The sequence below is a fragment of the Strongylocentrotus purpuratus genome, unplaced genomic scaffold (assembly GCF_000002235.5).
Source record: "Strongylocentrotus purpuratus isolate Spur 01 unplaced genomic scaffold, Spur_5.0 spur5_scaffold_21, whole genome shotgun sequence".
Lineage (NCBI taxonomy): Eukaryota > Metazoa > Echinodermata > Echinoidea > Camarodonta > Strongylocentrotidae > Strongylocentrotus > Strongylocentrotus purpuratus.
In genome coordinates this window covers 35,424,855-35,443,544 of record NW_022145607.1, presented here as the reverse complement: position 1 = coordinate 35,443,544, position 18,690 = coordinate 35,424,855, and the positions used below count along the sequence as shown (strand labels likewise).

The following is an 18,690-nucleotide window of genomic DNA, read 5'->3' as shown; positions in this document are numbered from 1 at the left end:
CTGAAATGACACAATTTTCTGGGATTTTTTCTCAATTTCTTTTGTAAGTGCATTTGTTGTTGGAAAATATCAAAATCCAAAATTTACAGTCAGGCCTTCAGACCCCACCAGGGGCCCTAAGATGGGCCTCTCAATTGGTCATCTGACTATAATTAAATGCCTAAAAAACCCTGAACTTCAAGGGGCTCAGCCCCCTGGCAGTGACCTGCCAGTGTCACAAATAAGGTATCTAAATACAATATCTGACCATGATAATTAAATGCCTAAAACCCCTGAGCTTCCAGGGGCTCCTCACTTTAACTCCCCCCAGGGCAATAGAGCGATTTTACAAACCAAAAAAAGAAGCAATTAAAAATATTCAAGTTTGATTGTAATACATTAACAGGTTCTCAGAATATCGTGATTACAAGCTCTTTTTCATATACATGTATGACCCTTTGATCTTTGACCTCATGACCCTAAAATCTAATCAGTTCATTGGCTCTGAAAGATACATGCATGTCATGAGTTTGTTAGTAATCCATCCATCTGTTCTAATGATAATATTTATGTGGCATTTTTACTCTGTGTGTTATTAGTCAATTAGCAAGATCATGCACTGTATAAACGATAAAATCCCTTTTTAGAACAAAGTAAACATTTAAATGGCTTTTCTCCAGTACCGGTAACTAGTTTTACTGTTAAAAAAAAATCTCTTAAAGGTAAAGACCAGTATTGGTAACGCCCCAATTTCAAAAAATGAAATGGAAGCTCTCATTACCAATCATGTGAAAGAATATGTTTTGACTAATACATGATGATAAAAAATTTGCCGGGAAACCGCCTACTAATTCATATATTTGGTAAATTTATTTCTCTCATGGTCGTGTGAGAGAGATAGGGTAGTCCCATATACATCTTTCTGTGTATAGTGCTTGTAACTTTACGAAGAATGGGCCAAATTTCTTATCATTTTGATGATTCCAGAACCTTGCAGATGCTAGATGCTAGATGATCAACCTTTTCTGATCGATTCCACAACGTTTCTTTCACAATGCAATCGCATGACCATTACTGGTCTTTACCTTTAATAAAATCATTTATGTTCTCATATGCCTTGTGAGCTCACATTTATGAGAAAATTCCTTATTTTATTAGGAACGCTTGAAGAGTTTCTCCATGGGCGTAAATCCTTACGTAATTATTATTGTTCAGGGGGTAATGAATGAATAGATCATCCCCCCCCCCCCCCGAGCAATATGTATTACGTAAGGATTTACGCCCATGGTTTCTCTCCTGTATGTGTTCTACAGTGGCTAGTAACATCCTTTTATTTATGTAATGATATGGATATTCTCGTGTTTACGTTTTCCTCAAAGGTTCATTGACGTACATGTACAAGGCAAATTCCTGGTAGATTTCGCTAGAACTATGTTTACAAACATACATGGTGAATTCCTTGTATGCTATTTTTAACACCTGTTCCGAGACGTTGCGCTCTTAATTTTTGCTCTACTTTTTCGGCTTGGCCGATTGGATTAGGTGTCGCTGGGCGTGTCGCCACAGTTGACTTAAATTTAATTAGGCAAATTTGGGAAATAGATTTGTATTACAATTGGAAGGGTTTTTCCTTGTTGCCGGGTCTGTTCACACTATCGAAATAGTATGAGAGAGGAAGTGAGGATTACAGGTGTGTAATAGCCAGAAGCATGTGGGCTCGCTAGTGTGGACGGACATAGCAACATTTATCCCTTTTTATATTCATTGAATTAATTTCCAGGGTTGTTGGGTCTCCAGGTGATTTGCATCTCTTGTTTGAAAGATTAGAATGTAAGAGACACAGGTGGGTGCGTGAAAGAAGTATGTGAGGAATAGAGATGCGGATCATCCGGAGCGCCTTATATCCGGGGGGTAAATTCGCCAAGAAATATAGGACCTTTTAATACGGAAACTAATTATGGGTGGATTGATATTACGCAAAGCGTCTGTGTGACACGCCTCAATTTTTGGGAGGACGAGGCGTGTCAGTTCGGGAGGATAAAAACCGAGTTGCGTCTCTGGAGCGGGACCTCTTTTCCGTTACGATACCGACATGAGTGACTAATTTGCTTCAATTGGGTTGCCCAGCCCCAAAACATGAACTTCGTGATTTTATTAATTCTACGTTTATTTTAATAAATCTTCAACTCCAATCAAGAATTTGTTTTAGTGACTTTGATTTATCTTCGTTTTCTACACTTCAAGAACTAAAGTTATACTTTAACATTTTCTGAGTCGGTACTAGGCGGGGCGGCTTTGGCCACCGGGCCGTCTCGCCGTGGATCGCTTCAATTGGTAGTACGGATGGGGTGCACCTCACTCCCCGGGGGGACAGAGTTGTATCGGCGTACGCTCCGTCGGATTTCTAGTTTTTGTCGAAACAATTTTTGGATGTAATTGTGGTGATTTGTAATTGGGGTCATTTATGGTTATGGTGATTTTTGCCTAATTGCGTGTTGAAATTGGTTGTATATTCCATAGGTTTGCATATTACAAATTTTTATATTTTTTCAGTTACACGTATCGTTGTCTATTCCAGTGTTCGGAGAAGGTGCATGTATTTTCACTAGTATATTTCAATTTTTAAGTAGTTTCTGATTACATATGGATGTTTACAAGTGGCAGGAGCAGTCCCAACAACCGGTTGGAGGAGGTCTGGGGTATCCGGCTCTGACCGCCGGGGTTGTGACACTTCCCTAAACTTCGCAAACAGTTTCAGGCTATAATTACAAGTAGTTGGAGACGTGATAGTGGTAGGTTTCATAGTCTGCAGTAGGGAAATTTGGGCGTTTTTGTTAACCATGCAGGAATAGGACACTCGAGGAATTTATTATAGGTTTTTGGATTAAAATTTTAATTTTGTTATTGCCTCTTTAGGCAGGACCACATAATTGGTTAATTATGTGGATGAAGAGAGGAGGGAAAAAATGGAAAATTTTGGAGTTTGAGGGTTTGTTTAATTGACTATTGCGTTAAGGTTGTGCATTTACTTGCAAAATATTGACATGCTGTTTTAATATGCCAAGGGTGTCATTAATGGGGGGTGATATTTCTAAGTATGTTTGCACTAGTGGGTATTTTTGTGAGTTGGATTACCAGTTTGCTATGTGTGTTTACATATTGTAATTCGGAAGCCATGTTGGCTTTATATGATGTATATGAAGTTATTGTAGATGTTTTAGGGCTGGGCAGCCATGTACGTGTGTGTAACTTGGAGGGGAACGTATATATGACGAGAATTTCTATTTTTTTGTTGCGATCTTATGGGACAGATCGTTTCAGTAGGGGAGTTTGTAATGATATGGATATTCTCGTGTTTACGTTTTCCTCAAAGGTTCATTGACGTACATGTACAAGGCAAATTCCTGGTAGATTTCGCTAGAACTATGTTTACAAACATACATGGTGAATTCCTTGTATGCTATTTTTAACACCTGTTCCGAGACGTTGCGCTCTTAATTTTTGCTCTATTTTTTCGGCTTGGCCGATTGGATTAGGTGTCGCTGGGCGTGTCGCCACAGTTGACTTAAATTTAATTAGGCAAATTTGGGAAATAGATTTGTATTACAATTGGAAGGGTTTTTCCTTGTTGCCGGGTCTGTTCACACTATCGAAATAGTATGAGAGAGGAAGTGAGGATTACAGGTGTGTAATAGCCAGAAGCATGTGGGCTCGCTAGTGTGGACGGACATAGCAACATTTATCCCTTTTTATATTCATTGAATTAATTTCCAGGGTTGTTGGGTCTCCAGGTGATTTGCATCTCTTGTTTGAAAGATTAGAATGTAAGAGACACAGGTGGGTGCGTGAAAGAAGTATGTGAGGAATAGAGATGCGGATCATCCGGAGCGCCTTATATCCGGGGGGTAAATTCGCCAAGAAATATAGGACCTTTTAATACGGAAACTAATTATGGGTGGATTGATATTACGCAAAGCGTCTGTGTGACACGCCTCAATTTTTGGGAGGACGAGGCGTGTCAGTTCGGGAGGATAAAAACCGAGTTGCGTCTCTGGAGCGGGACCTCTTTTCCGTTACGATACCGACATGAGTGACTAATTTGCTTCAATTGGGTTGCCCAGCCCCAAAACATGAACTTCGTGATTTTATTAATTCTACGTTTATTTTAATAAATCTTCAACTCCAATCAAGAATTTGTTTTAGTGACTTTGATTTATCTTCGTTTTCTACACTTCAAGAACTAAAGTTATACTTTAACATTTTCTGAGTCGGTACTAGGCGGGGCGGCTTTGGCCACCAGGCCGTCTCGCCGTGGATCGCTTCATTTAAACAAAATCTCTTAGTACAATCGCGACATTTATAAGGTTTTTCTCATGTGTGTGTGTCTAACATGACAAGTTATAATGACCTCGTTCAGAAAAACCTGTATAAAAACGGAACAATTCAAGGGTTTCCCGCCTGTAATATATCTAAGCTGGCTAATAACATCCAATTGATAGAAAATCTCATATTACAATCGAAACATTTTCATTTTTTTTCTAGTACATGTATGTGTCCTAAGGTGGTTAGTAAGCCTAGCCTTTTGAGAAAAACCCTTATCACACCTGGAACATCGATAAGGCTTTTCTCCTGTATGTCCTTACATGAGAGGTACATGTAAGAGTACTTTGTTGAGAAAATCTCTTATCACAATGGTAGCATCGATGAGGCTCTTCATCGAGGCTGTGTGTTCTAAAATGTCTAATAAGGGTACTTTTATAGGGAAAACCCTCATCACACTAGGAACATTTAAAGGGTTTCTCCCCTGTATGTGTTCTAATGTGGCTAGTAAGAATAGTCTTTCGAGAAAATGTCTTATCACAATGGGGACACTTAAATGGTTTCTCTCCTGTATGTGTTCTAAGGTGGGCAGTAAGATTAGTCTTTCGAGAAAATGTCTTATCACAATGGGGACACTTAAATGGTTTCTCTCCTGTATGTGTTCTAAGGTGGGCAGTAAGATTAGTCTTTACAGAAAACCCCTTATCACACTGAGAACACTTAAATGGTGTCTCTCCTGTATGTGTTCTAAGGTGACGAGTAACATGATTCTTTCGAGAAAATGTCTTATCACAATGGGGACACTTAATATTTACACCCCCAATACACCCCAATTATTAATATTTACACCCCCAATACTATTTCATATCTGAAATTTCCCTGAATACCAACTTGTGCACAAGTTGAACAGAGATGGGGACATATTACGCATCCCTGACGTACTCCTCTTTTGATTTTTGTGTAACCTGTAATTTCATTGTTAATTTTGATGGCAGCTGTCTCCTCCCAGTAAAGTTTAGATATGAGACGTATGTTCTTACCATCTAGATTAATTTTTTGTAGGCTTTCAATCAATTTGTTGTGGTGAATTTTTTTCCAAATTAGTGAATCGTTTAAATTATTTTGTAGATCCCTTTGCCATTTATCCTGTTGATTTGTTTCTGAGATATTTGATGAAAATTTGTTAAAGAAAATATTGTACGTAAGTTTTGATATCTTTTTAGGTTTACGGAATTCGTTCAATAAAGTATTAACACAATTTAGAGAAGAACTTTCTATTTCAAAATTTCCCTGTTTTTGAATACGTTTCCAACTACTTGGTAATGCGGAAAGAACTGAATAATATAACATAAATGAATCAGACAGAAAATTTATTTGGCGTTGGATTTGATCAAAAGACATGAATGAACCATCAATGCGCAAAATATCCTTAACATATATCATATCAGAATTAAAACATATATTAATATTGAGAGGTTTTCCGCCTACCAGTATATGAGAATTCAGGCAAAGGGGTTGGGAAATAATTTCTTTGAATTTAACTGGGTTGTAGTACTTGTAGTGACTCCATACAATCAATATATCATTCCAGAAAGGATCTGCGTATTTATTGAACATTAAATGATCAGAGCGGAGATTGCCGCTAAAAAAAATATCACCTGCTATACTTGTGCAATGTGCAAAAAAACATTTTCCATTTACTTTTGTTTTCTTCATAAAAGTATCTCTTTATCCAAGTAACTTTCATTGCACGGTTAAAAGATAATAAATGAGGCATTTTAAGGCCTCCTTCTTTATATTCATTGTAAAGCAAAGAGCGTCTAATTTTGTCCTTCTTATTACTCCATACAAATTTAAAGAGTACTCTCTGAAGTTCTGAAAAGAATGATAAAGGGGGATCAGGAAGAATACAAAGTAAATAAATCAATGTTGGTATAACTACGGATTTAATAATGGTCACAGTTCAAGTTGGAAATTATTTATTTAGAAAAAGTGGAAAGAGTTATTGCCACAAGACAAGGACAAATGCTGAACATACATTGAAATGGCAAAACAAGTATGTAAGATTGTTATCAATGTTATCTTCAATGTATTCTGTACGCTTTATTTCATAATGTACCACTCATTATTATGTAAATGTCCTTCACAAACTGCTTTTTTATGTATTTAGATTTGAAGCAATAAACCTAGGATTATATTATTTTTTAAAGACCACTTATACAACAAAATCCCTTTATTATGTTTAATACATTATGTGGCATTTCTACTCTGTGTGTTATCAGGCAATTATCAAGATCCTGCACTGTATAAACGATAAAATCCATTTCAGAACAAAGTCAACATTTTAATGGCTTTTCTCCAGTATGTATTTTCAGATAACTAGTAAGATTACTGTTAAAAGAAAATCTCTTTATACAATCTTAACATTTATAGGGTGTGTTTTTAAATGCCTTGTGAGCTCACTTCTATAAGAAAATTCCTTATTTTTTAGGAACACTCTCTCCTGTAGTAACATCCCTTTTATAAGGTTTTTCCCTAGTGTGTGTCCTCACATGACAGGTAAGATGACCTCGTTCAGAAAAACCTGTACACACATTAAGAACATTAAAGGGTTTCCCACCTGTTATCTAAGCTAGCCAATAACATCCCTTTCATAAGAAAAATCTCATATTACAATTGAGAGATTTTTTGTTTTTCTAGTACATGTGTGTGTACTAATACTATGATTAAGATCAGCTAGTTGAGAAAAACTCTTATCACAATGGAAACATCAATGGGGCTTTTCTCCACTGTGTGTTCTGAAATGGCTTATAAGGGTACTACTTTGAAAAAAACTTTCATCACAATGGGAACATTTGAAAGGTTTTTCTCCATCGTGTGTTCTTAAATGTCTAGTAAAGTGACATCTCTGAGAAAAACTCTTATCACAATGGAAACATTGTAGAGGCTTTTCAGTGAGGCTTAAATGTCGATTAAGGGAAGCTTTATGGGAAAAATCCTTATCACACTGGGAACATTTGAAGGGTTTCTCTCCTGTATGTCTTCTAAGGTGGCTAGTAAGATCATTATGTTGAGCAAATTTCTTATCACAATGGGGACACTTAAAGGGTTTCTCTCCTGTATGTGTTCTAAGGTGGGTAGTAAGATAACTTTGGCAAGTAAAAACCTTAGCACACTGGGAACACTTAAATGGTTTCTCTCCTGTATGTGTTCTAAGGTGGGCAGTAAGATAAGTCTTTACAGAAAATGTCTTATCACAACGGGGACACTTAAAGGGTTTCTCTCCTGTATGTGTTTTAAGGTGGGCAGTAAGAATAGTCTTTACAGAAAACCCCTTATCACACTGAGAACACTTAAATGGTTTCTCTCCTGTATGTGTTCTAAGGTGGGCAGTAAGAATAGTCTTTACAGAAAACCCCTTATCACACTGAGAGCACTTAAATGGTTTCTCTCCTGTATGTGTTCTAAGGTGGGCAGTAAGATTAGTCTTTACAGAAAATGTCTTATCACAATGGGGACACTTAAATGGTTTCTCTCCTGTATGTGTTCTAAGGTGGCTAGTAAGCTCATTCTTTACAGAAAACCCCTTATCACACTGAGAACACTTAAATTGTTTCTCTCCTGTATGTGTTCTAAGGTGGGCAGTAAGATTAGTCTTTAAAGAAAATGGCCCGTATTCTGAAGTCGTGTCTAACTCCTGTTTAACTAAACAGTTGTCTAAGTCCTGTCTAAGTCCCGTCTAACTTTAGACCCGAAGTCGTGTCTAACGTTTTTCGTATTCTGAAGTCGTGTTTAAATAAAGTTAAACACGAAGTCCTGTCTAAGTCCTGTTTAACTTTAGACAACTGCGAGGGGTTGTTTAAGTCCTGTTTAAGGGCGCGATTCTGCTGCTTTTCAACGTCTACGGTACACTCTACTTGCTGACCCCGAACTTGCGGGGAGAACGATGGTACGTGCATCCTATACAATTTCAAATACATTTTGCAGGATTTTTTCTCGTGTAGCCTGATTTTTTTTCTCGATAATATTAACTATTCTTATCTAATGGTGACATCTTGGAAATTCCATAATCTATAATAAACTAACCATTCTGTTGGAGAAGTTTCTTTGCTGGTTCTTCCGAGCACAGAGGCACTGATAAGTGATATTATTAGTGCGTTTGTGTACAGTGTACGTGTAGTACACGTACGTACGTCATGCACACAGTGCAATACATGCATGCAGTCTAGTCATTACGTCACGATCACATCACCATGGTACCAGCACGCGTACAGCTAGGCACGCGCACAGCTAGCTGTGCGCGTTAATTTATTTATCCGGTGCGCGCACGCATGCGCATTGGGTCTATCGTCAGAATTAACGCCTACTGGGCATGCGCAGAAGTCGTGATTGAAAGTTAAACAAGACTTGCGCAGAACTTAAACAGTTGTTTAGTTAAACACCACTTAGACAGGACTTACACAGTTGTTTAGTTAGACGAGACTTAGACACGACTTCAGAATACGAAATTTAGTTAAACAGGACTTAGACACGACCTCGCGTCTAAGTCCTGTTTAAGTCTTGTCTAACTAAACAGTTGTTTAACTTTAGTCGTGGCTAAGTTAGACAAGACTTCAGAATACGGGCCAATGTCTTATCACAATGGGGACACTTAAAGGGTTTCTCTCCTGTATGTGTTCTAAGGTGGGTAGTAAGATAACTTTGGCAAGTAAAAACCTTATCACACTGGGAACACTTAAATGGTTTCTCTCCTGTATGTGTTCTAAGGTGGGCAGTAAGATTAGTCTTTAAAGAAAATGTCTTATCACAATGGGGACACTTAAAGGGTTTCTCTCCTGTATGTGTTCTAAGGTGGGTAGTAAGATAACTTTGGCAAGTAAAAACCTTATCACACTGGGAACACTTAAAGGTTTTCTCTCCTGTATGTGTTCTAAGGTGGGCAGTAAGATTAGTCTTTAAAGAAAATGTCTTATCACAATGGGGACACTTGAAGGGTTTCTCTCCTGTGTGTGTTCTAAGGTGGGCAGTAAGATTAGTCTTTAAAGAAAATGTCTTATCACAATGGGGACACTTAAAGGGTTTCTCTCCTGTATGTGTTCTAAGGTGGGCAGTAAGATTAGTCTTTAAAGAAAATGTCTTATCACAATGGGGACACTTAAAGGGTTTCTCTCCTGTATGTGTTCTAAGGTGGGCAGTAAGAATAGTCTTTACAGAAAACCCCTTATCACACTGAGAACACTTAAATGGTTTCTCTCCTGTATGTGTTCTAAGGTGGGCAGTAAGATAAGTCTTTACAGAAAATGTCTTATCACAACGGGGACACTTAAAGGGTTTCTCTCCTGTATGTGTTTTAAGGTGGGCAGTAAGAATAGTCTTTACAGAAAACCCCTTATCACACTGAGAACACTTAAATGGTTTCTCTCCTGTATGTGTTCTAAGGTGGGCAGTAAGAATAGTCTTTACAGAAAACCCCTTATCACACTGAGAACACTTAAATGGTTTCTCTCCTGTATGTGTTCTAAGGTGGGCAGTAAGATTAGTCTTTACAGAAAATGTCTTATCACAATGGGGACACTTAAATGGTTTCTCTCCTGTATGTGTTCTAAGGTGGCTAGTAAGCTCATTCTTTACAGAAAACCCCTTATCACACTGAGAACACTTAAATGGTTTCTCTCCTGTATGTGTTCTAAGGTGGGCAGTAAGATTAGTCTTTACAGAAAATGTCTTATCACAATGGGGACACTTAAATGGTTTCTCTCCTGTATGTGTTGTAAGGTGGCTAGTAAGCTCATTCTTTCGAGAAAACGTCTCATCACAATGGGAACATCGTTGAGGCTTTTTGTTGAGGCTGTGTGTTCTTAAATGTCTAGTAAGGCTACTTCTTTGCGAAAAACCCACATCACACTGGGAACATTTGAAGGGTTTCTCTCCTGTATGTCTTCTACGGTGGCTAGTTAGACTAGTCTTGTGAGAAAATGTCTTATCACAATGGGGACACTTAAAGGGTTTCTCTCCTGTATGTGTTCTAAGGTGGTCAGTAAGAATAGTCTTTCGAGAAAGCCCCTTATCACAATGGGGACACTTAAATGGTTTCTCTCCTGTATGTGTTCTAAGATGTCTTTTAAGGTGACTTCTTTCAGAAAAACCCTTTTTACAATAGGAACAGTGAAAAGTCTTTTCTCCTGTATGCTTCCTTAGATGCTTTCCTAGATTACTTTGGCAAGTAAAAGCCTTGTCACACTGGGAAAAGTTGAGAGGTTTCTCTTGTGTATGTATTATAAGGTGGCTAGTAAGCTCATTCTTTTGAGAAAACGTCTTATTACAATGGGAACATCGTTGAGGCTTTTTGTTGAGGCTGTGTGTTCTTAAATGTCTAGTAAGGTTACTTCTTTGAGAAAAACCCACATCACACTGGGAACATTTGAAGGGTTTCTCTCCTGTATGTCTTCTACGATGGCTAGTTAGACTAGTCTTGTGAGAAAATGTCTTATCACAATGGGGACACTTACCGTATTTGCCGGCGTAAAGGCCGCAGTATTTTTGGAAGAGAAAATATCAAAAAGTCGGGGTGCGGCGTATACGCCGAAACAGTAAAAATCGCAAGTCAAAACAGCACATCCATTATTTGTAGGCAACTTCATACAAAAAAATATATTAACAAAATTGACTTGAAAACACATCGAACAAGATCTAGTATGAACTCACGTCAGCAGCAAATTTGAAGAAGTTATCTTTTTAATCATTGTGCAACCAAAGAAATAAGAAGAAAACTGACTAGAAACTCGTACTAAAAATGTCCTTGGCTTTAGACAGCGCATGGCCCGGTAACCAAAATCATACCTCGCTCACACACTCTGTGGTGGGGAGCTACCGGGCTGGGAGTTGCAACAAATCCAACGCAGCTTCCGAGATTCACAGCGCTGCAGCGCGCAATCGTCGGTGTTCTTAACTTTTCAGTAAGATAATTCTGAATTATAATTGAGACTATCTAATTAATTAAAGCGACAAACTAACCTCGGTAGATCTCTAATAACAATACAAAAGCTTGTTTATTTTCTCCATTTGGCGGTACGATAGGGGTAAGACCGGATAACATTATGGCCACAGCTTGGTTATGGCAGGCCATTCATGTTTCTGTATGCATGCGAAGCGCCCTCTAGTGTCCAATGAATGTGCTAATCTGCCTAAAAATCTATGAAGACTTGCTAAATTACGATCATTTTTTAGGTAAACTTCCTGTAAATTTATGAAATGATTGATAATTTTGGTATTAGTTTGTAGGAAAAATAGAGTTCTACGAGAAAATTATGATTATTTTCTTTGGTCCGTTTTTTTTGTTTCCTTTTTTTTTTTTTTTTTTTTTTTTTTCTCTCTACGAAATGTCAAAGTTGGGGGTGCGGCCTATGCGCGGTGCGGCCTTTACGCCGGCAAATACGGTAAAGGGTTTCTCTCCTGTATGTGTTCTAAGGTGGTTCGTAAGAATAGTCTTTCGAGAAAATGTCTTATCACAATGGGGACACTTAAAGGGTTTCTCTCCTGTATGTGTTCTTAAATGGGTAGTAAGATAACTCTGGAAAGTAAAAACCTTATCACACTTGGAACATTTGAAGGGTTTCTCTCCTGTATGTTTTCTACGGTGGCTAGTTAGAATATTCTTATGAGCAAATGTCTTATCACAATGGGAACATTGATAAGGCTTTTGTACACTGTGTGTTCTTAAATGTCGAATAAGGGTACTTCTTTGAGCAAAACCTGTATCACACTGAGAACACTTAAATGGTTTCTCTCCTGCATGTGTTCTAAGGTGAGGAGTAAGATTACTCTTTTCAGGAAATCCTTTATCAAAATTGGGACATCGATAAGGCTTTTCTCCACTGTTGAAAATTTTCACTCCAGTTTGTGTTCTAAGGTGGCTTCTTAGCTCATACACGCCCTGGTGTGTTTTCTGATGTAGTATAAGAGTGTTCTCATCTGTAAATGTCCTACTGCAATGTAAACACAGATGGGACTTCTCTCCACTGCATGATGCTATATGTGGGTGTATATTGTCTTGTCCATTGTCCAACTCTGGGGAGGAAAAGAAAGTAATTACATCCTTACTGAAGAGAAGGTCGAGCTCTGATAAGTGCCAAAATCAAAATCACTGTAGAGTAAAGAAATATGACCAGGCGTATCCAGTCTGCCTAGATGCAGACTATCATGTAACTGCTTAAAACCTTTAATACAGACAAATTCGCATACCCTACATCAGATTTGACAGGATACATTGAAATCTTCGATATGTGTGTAAGTCAAAGAAAATTTGATTTTCGCCCAAGTTGACTTTGATGGGACCAAGCAAAATGCATCTAATTAGATTATCTTTGATTTCTATGTAGTCAAAATGAATTTAACCATATCTGGTCCCAAACAGAACTCTGGAACTTGCCAGCAGTTTTGTTGATATTATAGTGTTTATCCAAACTCGGTTTAAACTGTTGGGCAGACATCCAGAAAATAAGAAAGTTAAGGGTATTTTTTGTTTTCATGTACACGGTATATGACTGGCAGACTCCTTTTAAAAGGAAAGACCAGTAATGGAAACGCCCCAATTTCAAAAAATGAAATGGAAGCTCTTATTACCAATCATGTGAAAGAATATGTTTTGTCTAATACGTGCTGATAACAATTTTGCCGGGAAACCGCCTACTGATTGATATATTTGGTAAATTAGTTTATATATTGGTATGTGAGAGATAAACGCAGTGTCGCGCACGTGTGAGTAGTCCCATATACATCTTTCTGTGTACAGTGCTTGTAACTTTACCAAGACTGGGCCAAATTTCTTATCATTTTGATGATTCCAGAACCTTGCAGTACACACCAATACTTATATGCTAGATGATCAACCTTTTCTGATCGATTCCACAATGTTTCTTTCACAAAGCAATCACATGACCATAACTGGTCTTTATCTTTAAAACTTGGAAGATAAAATTACTTTCTACAAGAATATATTGCCAATAAGGAGGAAGAGAACGGCGAAATCTGTTTACCATAATGAATGAAAGGGTACAGAATACGGAATGGTAACGCTTATGAATCGATAATGTTGAATTTAGCTACCATTCTTGTGCAGACTGTTGATGGATATTGTTGGATCTTCGAAATAATCTACTACGGTCCCATACTTGATGAAACGTTTAGTGAACTGCGTACATGCATTATTACTAATACTGGTGTGATAATCATGATTGTGTGACGTGGTAATTAGTGTCGACCCTATATAGGGCTAGGCTAGCTAGAAGCACTACAATGCCTCCTAAACGAACAGCAAATGCTATCAAGGTGCTCCTAGACAGTGACGACTTTAAGGAGGCACTCTCAAACAATGTTAGTAGCAAATTAGATGAAATCTCAAATAAGTTTGATGACATTTACCAGAAACTTGATCATCATGATCAATGCTTCATAACTATTGAAAGTCTCAGAAATTCAGATATTAAACTAACTGAAGTTTATGATGAACTCGCAACAAATTTCAGTACCTTCCCACTTCATCAGAGAAAGCAAAATCAACCTTGATGGATGTCGAGATGAAGGTGAATGAGAGGGAGACAGCCATCAAACATCTTCTAAGTCAACTGATACGAGCCTCAACAAAATTTAAAACCTGAAATGCCAAGTTACAAATAAGAGCAGTTTTCTCGTCACAGCTGCAAAAGAATCTTTGGTCTTAAAGAGAAGCATGGAAAATATACCAATACTCTCGTTTGTGAAGAGGCTAAGCAAATTAAAGTTGATCTACAGGAGCAAGAAATAGACCGTAGCCATCGAGTTGGCGACCTTTCTTCAGCAAGGAAAAGGTGATCGTCCAATTATAGTTTAGCTTAAATCTTATTGAAGAGACAAAAGTTGTTACAAAATAGAAGAAAATTAAAGCCATAGTAATAATCGGGAGTACCAGGAGTGTCAAGTCTGACAGATATGAGCGCTATTAGTCCGTGGGCCAGAGGGGGCTACCGTGCAGCCCCCCCCCCCCCCCCTATGATCCTACTACTTCGGTGTCGTTTTGTTCATTGTGATCCATGTCATCAGAAAAAAAGATGTTCCCAAGAAAAAAATCATTTAGACATTGTTTTTTTGCCCCTTATTTGAAGATATGTAAAATTTCAGTTTTTCTTGTTTTGAACGCTTTCTTAGGGTCTATGAGAATTATGCGCTTATATTTTACCGTTTCTAAGCAGATATAAATCTAATCTCCACCAAATTAATTAACGATCTTTGTACATCATACAACAGTAGACAAAATTATTTTTACTTATTTTATTGTCTTCAACTATTAATGACATCATAAATTGGCATAAAATTTTATATGCAAATTTCTGTCTCGAAACCTGTCAAAATCTGTCAATTTTGTCTGCTATCATCATGAAATAAGTTTTTTAACACCCGAAATTGGTGTAAAATTATTCATTGATATGCTATATGATGTTTCGACAACAAATTTCAGTATCAGTCAACTCACCCCCCCCCCCCCCCCGCATAGACTTACATGTAGGCCTACCTGCCTACAGTTTTTTTTTTACTTGCAATGTATACTACATTGCATTCTGCGGCATGAAAATCATCAGAAAAACATTAATTTAATATTGATTATCACATACTGTAGAATTTATCAACGTAAAAGCCTAGGCTATGCATGCCTGAGAGCATGAGAACAATACAAACAGAGCTGCCAACCTCCAGAACAGAAAATCAGTAATCATAAGGCTCAAAATCAGTAATTTTTGGAATAAATCAGTAATTTCCTAACTGGCGCTATGAATCTAAAATAAAACGGCATGCCAACACTGCGCGGAAGCATGCGCACATGATTGTTTGAAATTTTGGTGATTTTACTCACACAAAATTGCTAAATATTGATTATCAGGTCATGACAATACATCAGTTTTCCATGAAAAAAACACAGATAACACCCCTTACAAGAACAAGTATACTTCACCCATCCTAAGATCAGCATGTACACAATTTTACAATACTCAGAAATAACACCGATTCCACCACCAAATAAACAAAACTTTTGAAAATGTCTTATCTTAGGCATATCTTGGTATGTGCATTTATATATTTTGAATATGCCACAAAAAGTGTGATATTTGTACAATATTTGATGAGTTGAAAGGATAAAGCAACCGAGTGTCATTTTGGATCCAGTGATATGACACTTCATTGCACGGATAGTGAATTTGAATGACGGATTTTGAATTTGAAAGCTGATTCAGAGCTGCGAGTGCGAATTGCGCGAATTAAAATGCTCGGAATATGAATTTGAATGAAAAAAGTGTGAAATTGGCCGCAGAAACCTATTTTAGTACACTTTGTTTACCGTAAATCTCGGTGTATAAGGCGCACTTTTTTTCCGTCGGGGAAAAATCGAAAGTCGGGGGTGCGCCTAATACACAGGTACAGGATATTTTGAGTTCTCAAAATGCTACTTTTTAGTGGTTTCCGAAAATCTCTGTGTCTCAACATGAATTACATAATGCAAATAAAGAATAGGATCTACTATTTGTAGTTAAACTATGTTCCTAATTTGAAGGGAAGAGATTTTTTTTTTTTTTTTTCCAGTCTCGATCAATTATGCCCCTTCACAAAGCACTTTGCCGGCCAAAGCTCTCCCGTGTCTCCAGCTCACTCACCTGTATCATGCAGCTCACTCACACGGGGGATATCGAATCACGACTCCAAAACTAGCCTGTCTAAATTTCGGTTTGGACTCGGGAGGACAAATTTTCTGTCATCTTTAGTTTTAAAAACAACATTGTTACTATTCTTTTTTACTTTGACTTTTTGACTGTAAAGTCGTAATAAATAAAAAGTCCTTCCCAATTCCCTGCATCATGGCTTTGGTTTCCGAACGGGACCGCACGCTGATATAAGAGCCGATTCAGTTGGTGTCGGCAAAAAAGCAAAAATCTCAAAAATAGGGGTGCGCCTTATACACAGAGATTTACGGTATATAATGTACATTCAATCAAAGTTCCTGTTTCAAAAAACAAAAGCTCACCTAGCCATATTTTAATTACTGTTGGGTCTAGCCTGTTAAAATATAAAGGTTGATTTTCCTTTTAAGGGATACTTAACCCTGATTTGTTTCTCTCTTATTTGGGGGATTTTTTTTACATAAATTAATATCAGAATGGACTTCGCCTTTAAGGATTTGATTTGCCTTTAAAATGAAAGAATGTTGATCATACCTTCAGGAATTGATTGCTCAGTTTCTCCTCCTCCTTCACTGTGAGTTGTAATAGGTTCAAATATCTCTTCTTTGTCTTCTTGCTTTATGGTGGCATAGACCATTTCTATAAGTAAAGGAAATCAAGAAGAAATGTTCAACATTCTTTTTAATAGCTGTGCATTTGCTAATTATTTTAGGATTACTGGGAGCACTGGTAAATTTTGATATTCAACTTTTTAAAGAATAGCTATCCAGCCATTTTCAAAATTTCCCAAAACTTTGTATTACCTTTAACTAATTTACTTCTGTGTTGGTCCACAAGGGTTTTTAACATATTCAGTAACAGATTAATGTTCATTCCCACCAAAAACCATTCAATAATATGAGGTACAAAATTTGTTTGAAATGCTTTAAAATAAGGATTGCGCCAGAGTGCATCTATAAACCCCAGAGCCCAGCCACATTGGACTTCATGCAATGCATGCCTCAGTACATACTCCTTTCATGTTCCAATTTTACATTTTGATTTGTCTTGTTTTGTTTTTATGTTTTGGGGTTGTTGACCACCCTAAGGCCTGAGCGCATTTGTTCAAAAGAATTCTCTTGATAACTTCATGATACCTTGTTCAGTCGATAGGTCTTGTCCTTCTGCACTTGAGAGGAATTCAAACATGTCTGTGTCAACTTCTTGTTTGATGGTGAAGACCAGGCCTGTTATGAACAAAGTAAAGATATTTTTTATATCATCTGAGAAGGAAAATTTAATCTGGTTACTTATTATTGGCTATAAAGAGAGGAATGAATTTTATAGCAAAATAAAAGGTGATATGCCAATAACTCCCAAGAATGAATGTCTTGGTATGAAACAGAGGGGAAAGATCATTGAAGGACATAGATCTATAAATGTATGCAGTTTGATCTATAATATGGATATTTTCAGGGTTTTTTTTATTGGACTTTGCAAGCATTTTCTAGTTGGCTCAAACAATTTAAGGTTTGATTTTCCTTTTAAGTGATACTCAACCCTGATAGCAAACTACTCGAAAAGAAAGTAGACAAATCTGAGAAGCAGGCGGGTGAAAGTTTGAACAAAATCAGACAAAAAATAAGAAAGTTATGAATTTTCGAAAGTTGTAAATACTAAACATATGGGCACTTCAAATTGGCTGAATTTGTATATGATGAACTGCTGGACAACTATCCCATTTGTTCCAACACACAAAATGACTAAAACATCAATTTTTCAAAACATATGACTTGGGAGTGTCTTTTCTTAGAGAGAGAACCTTTAATATTATGTTATACAAAATATATTTTTAGTAGTGCCCCAAAGGAGAAGGAGCTTAAGAGAAAAACTCCAGTATTAAAAATCAAATAGCCCAATTTTGAGATTTGAATGGATTTAGAGATATCATACCTTAAACACTCATAACTCACTTATTTCTTGTACGATGTTGTTCTAACTTTCACCATTCCAATTATCCCATTTTTTTGCTTTCTCTCAGAGCATATTTGCTATTAATGTTTGATTTTCCTTCAAGAACCTATAGCATACCATCATGAGTTACAAGCTGACCCTCATATCTGAATGTTTGATTTTCCTTCAAGAACCTATAGCATACCATCATGAGTTACAAGCTGACCCTTATATTTAAATGTTTGATTTTCCTTCAAGAACCTATAGCATACCATCATGAGTTACAAGCTGACCCTCATATCTCAATCCATCTGAACCTGGAATGGAAATGCATGTCTCCTTCTTAATATCTCCTTCCTCCTTGATGCTGATGTTTCCTGTACATGTCAAAATAAAAATCATTAAAATTCTTGATCATTACACTTATCATTTCTATAATACAACGGTACTTCCACCAAGTCTGGTGTCAAGTCTGGTGTTAACTGTGGTGTCAGCAAAATATGACCTTCTGCACATGGAAACTGCCAGCAATCTCCCTTTAAATTGTCAATTGCACATGCCTAACATTCGTTAATCACAATACTTTGTTCAGTGTATTGAATAAAGCTTTAATATTATTTTTTTAATCAGTGCAGAGACTAAATTATCTGTATATTTACTGTATCCTTATAATTCTTCTTTTGTTTTGAGAGAGAGCCTTCCTAACTATTTTATCTAAAGGTGTAAGGGATCACCTCAATTTCCTGTTTTTGCA

The 18,690-nt window shown here is 37.1% G+C and overlaps 2 protein-coding genes across 2 annotated transcripts; both read right to left on the bottom strand.

Annotated features, from left to right (window-relative positions):
* Window positions 1-6,244: 6,244 nt before the first annotated feature.
* On the bottom strand, window positions 6,245-8,353 carry LOC115927959 (gastrula zinc finger protein XlCGF8.2DB-like). The gene is made up of 2 exons (XM_030994362.1): window positions 8,332-8,353; window positions 6,245-7,977 (listed from the first exon to the last, which is right to left on the bottom strand). The coding sequence occupies exons 1-2, from the start codon at window positions 8,351-8,353 to the stop codon at window positions 7,070-7,072; spliced, it is 930 nt and encodes a 309-aa protein (XP_030850222.1). The 3' UTR covers window positions 6,245-7,069.
* A 3,339-nt stretch (window positions 8,354-11,692) lies between these two features.
* On the bottom strand, window positions 11,693-18,173 carry LOC100891470 (zinc finger protein 436; the record flags this gene model as incomplete). The annotated part of the gene is made up of 4 exons (XM_030994614.1): window positions 18,075-18,173; window positions 17,141-17,230; window positions 16,539-16,643; window positions 11,693-12,366 (listed from the first exon to the last, which is right to left on the bottom strand). Coding segments are annotated over exons 1-4 (942 nt in total), but the record flags the coding sequence as incomplete, so codon positions are not given.
* Between the last annotated feature and the right edge of the window lie 517 nt (window positions 18,174-18,690).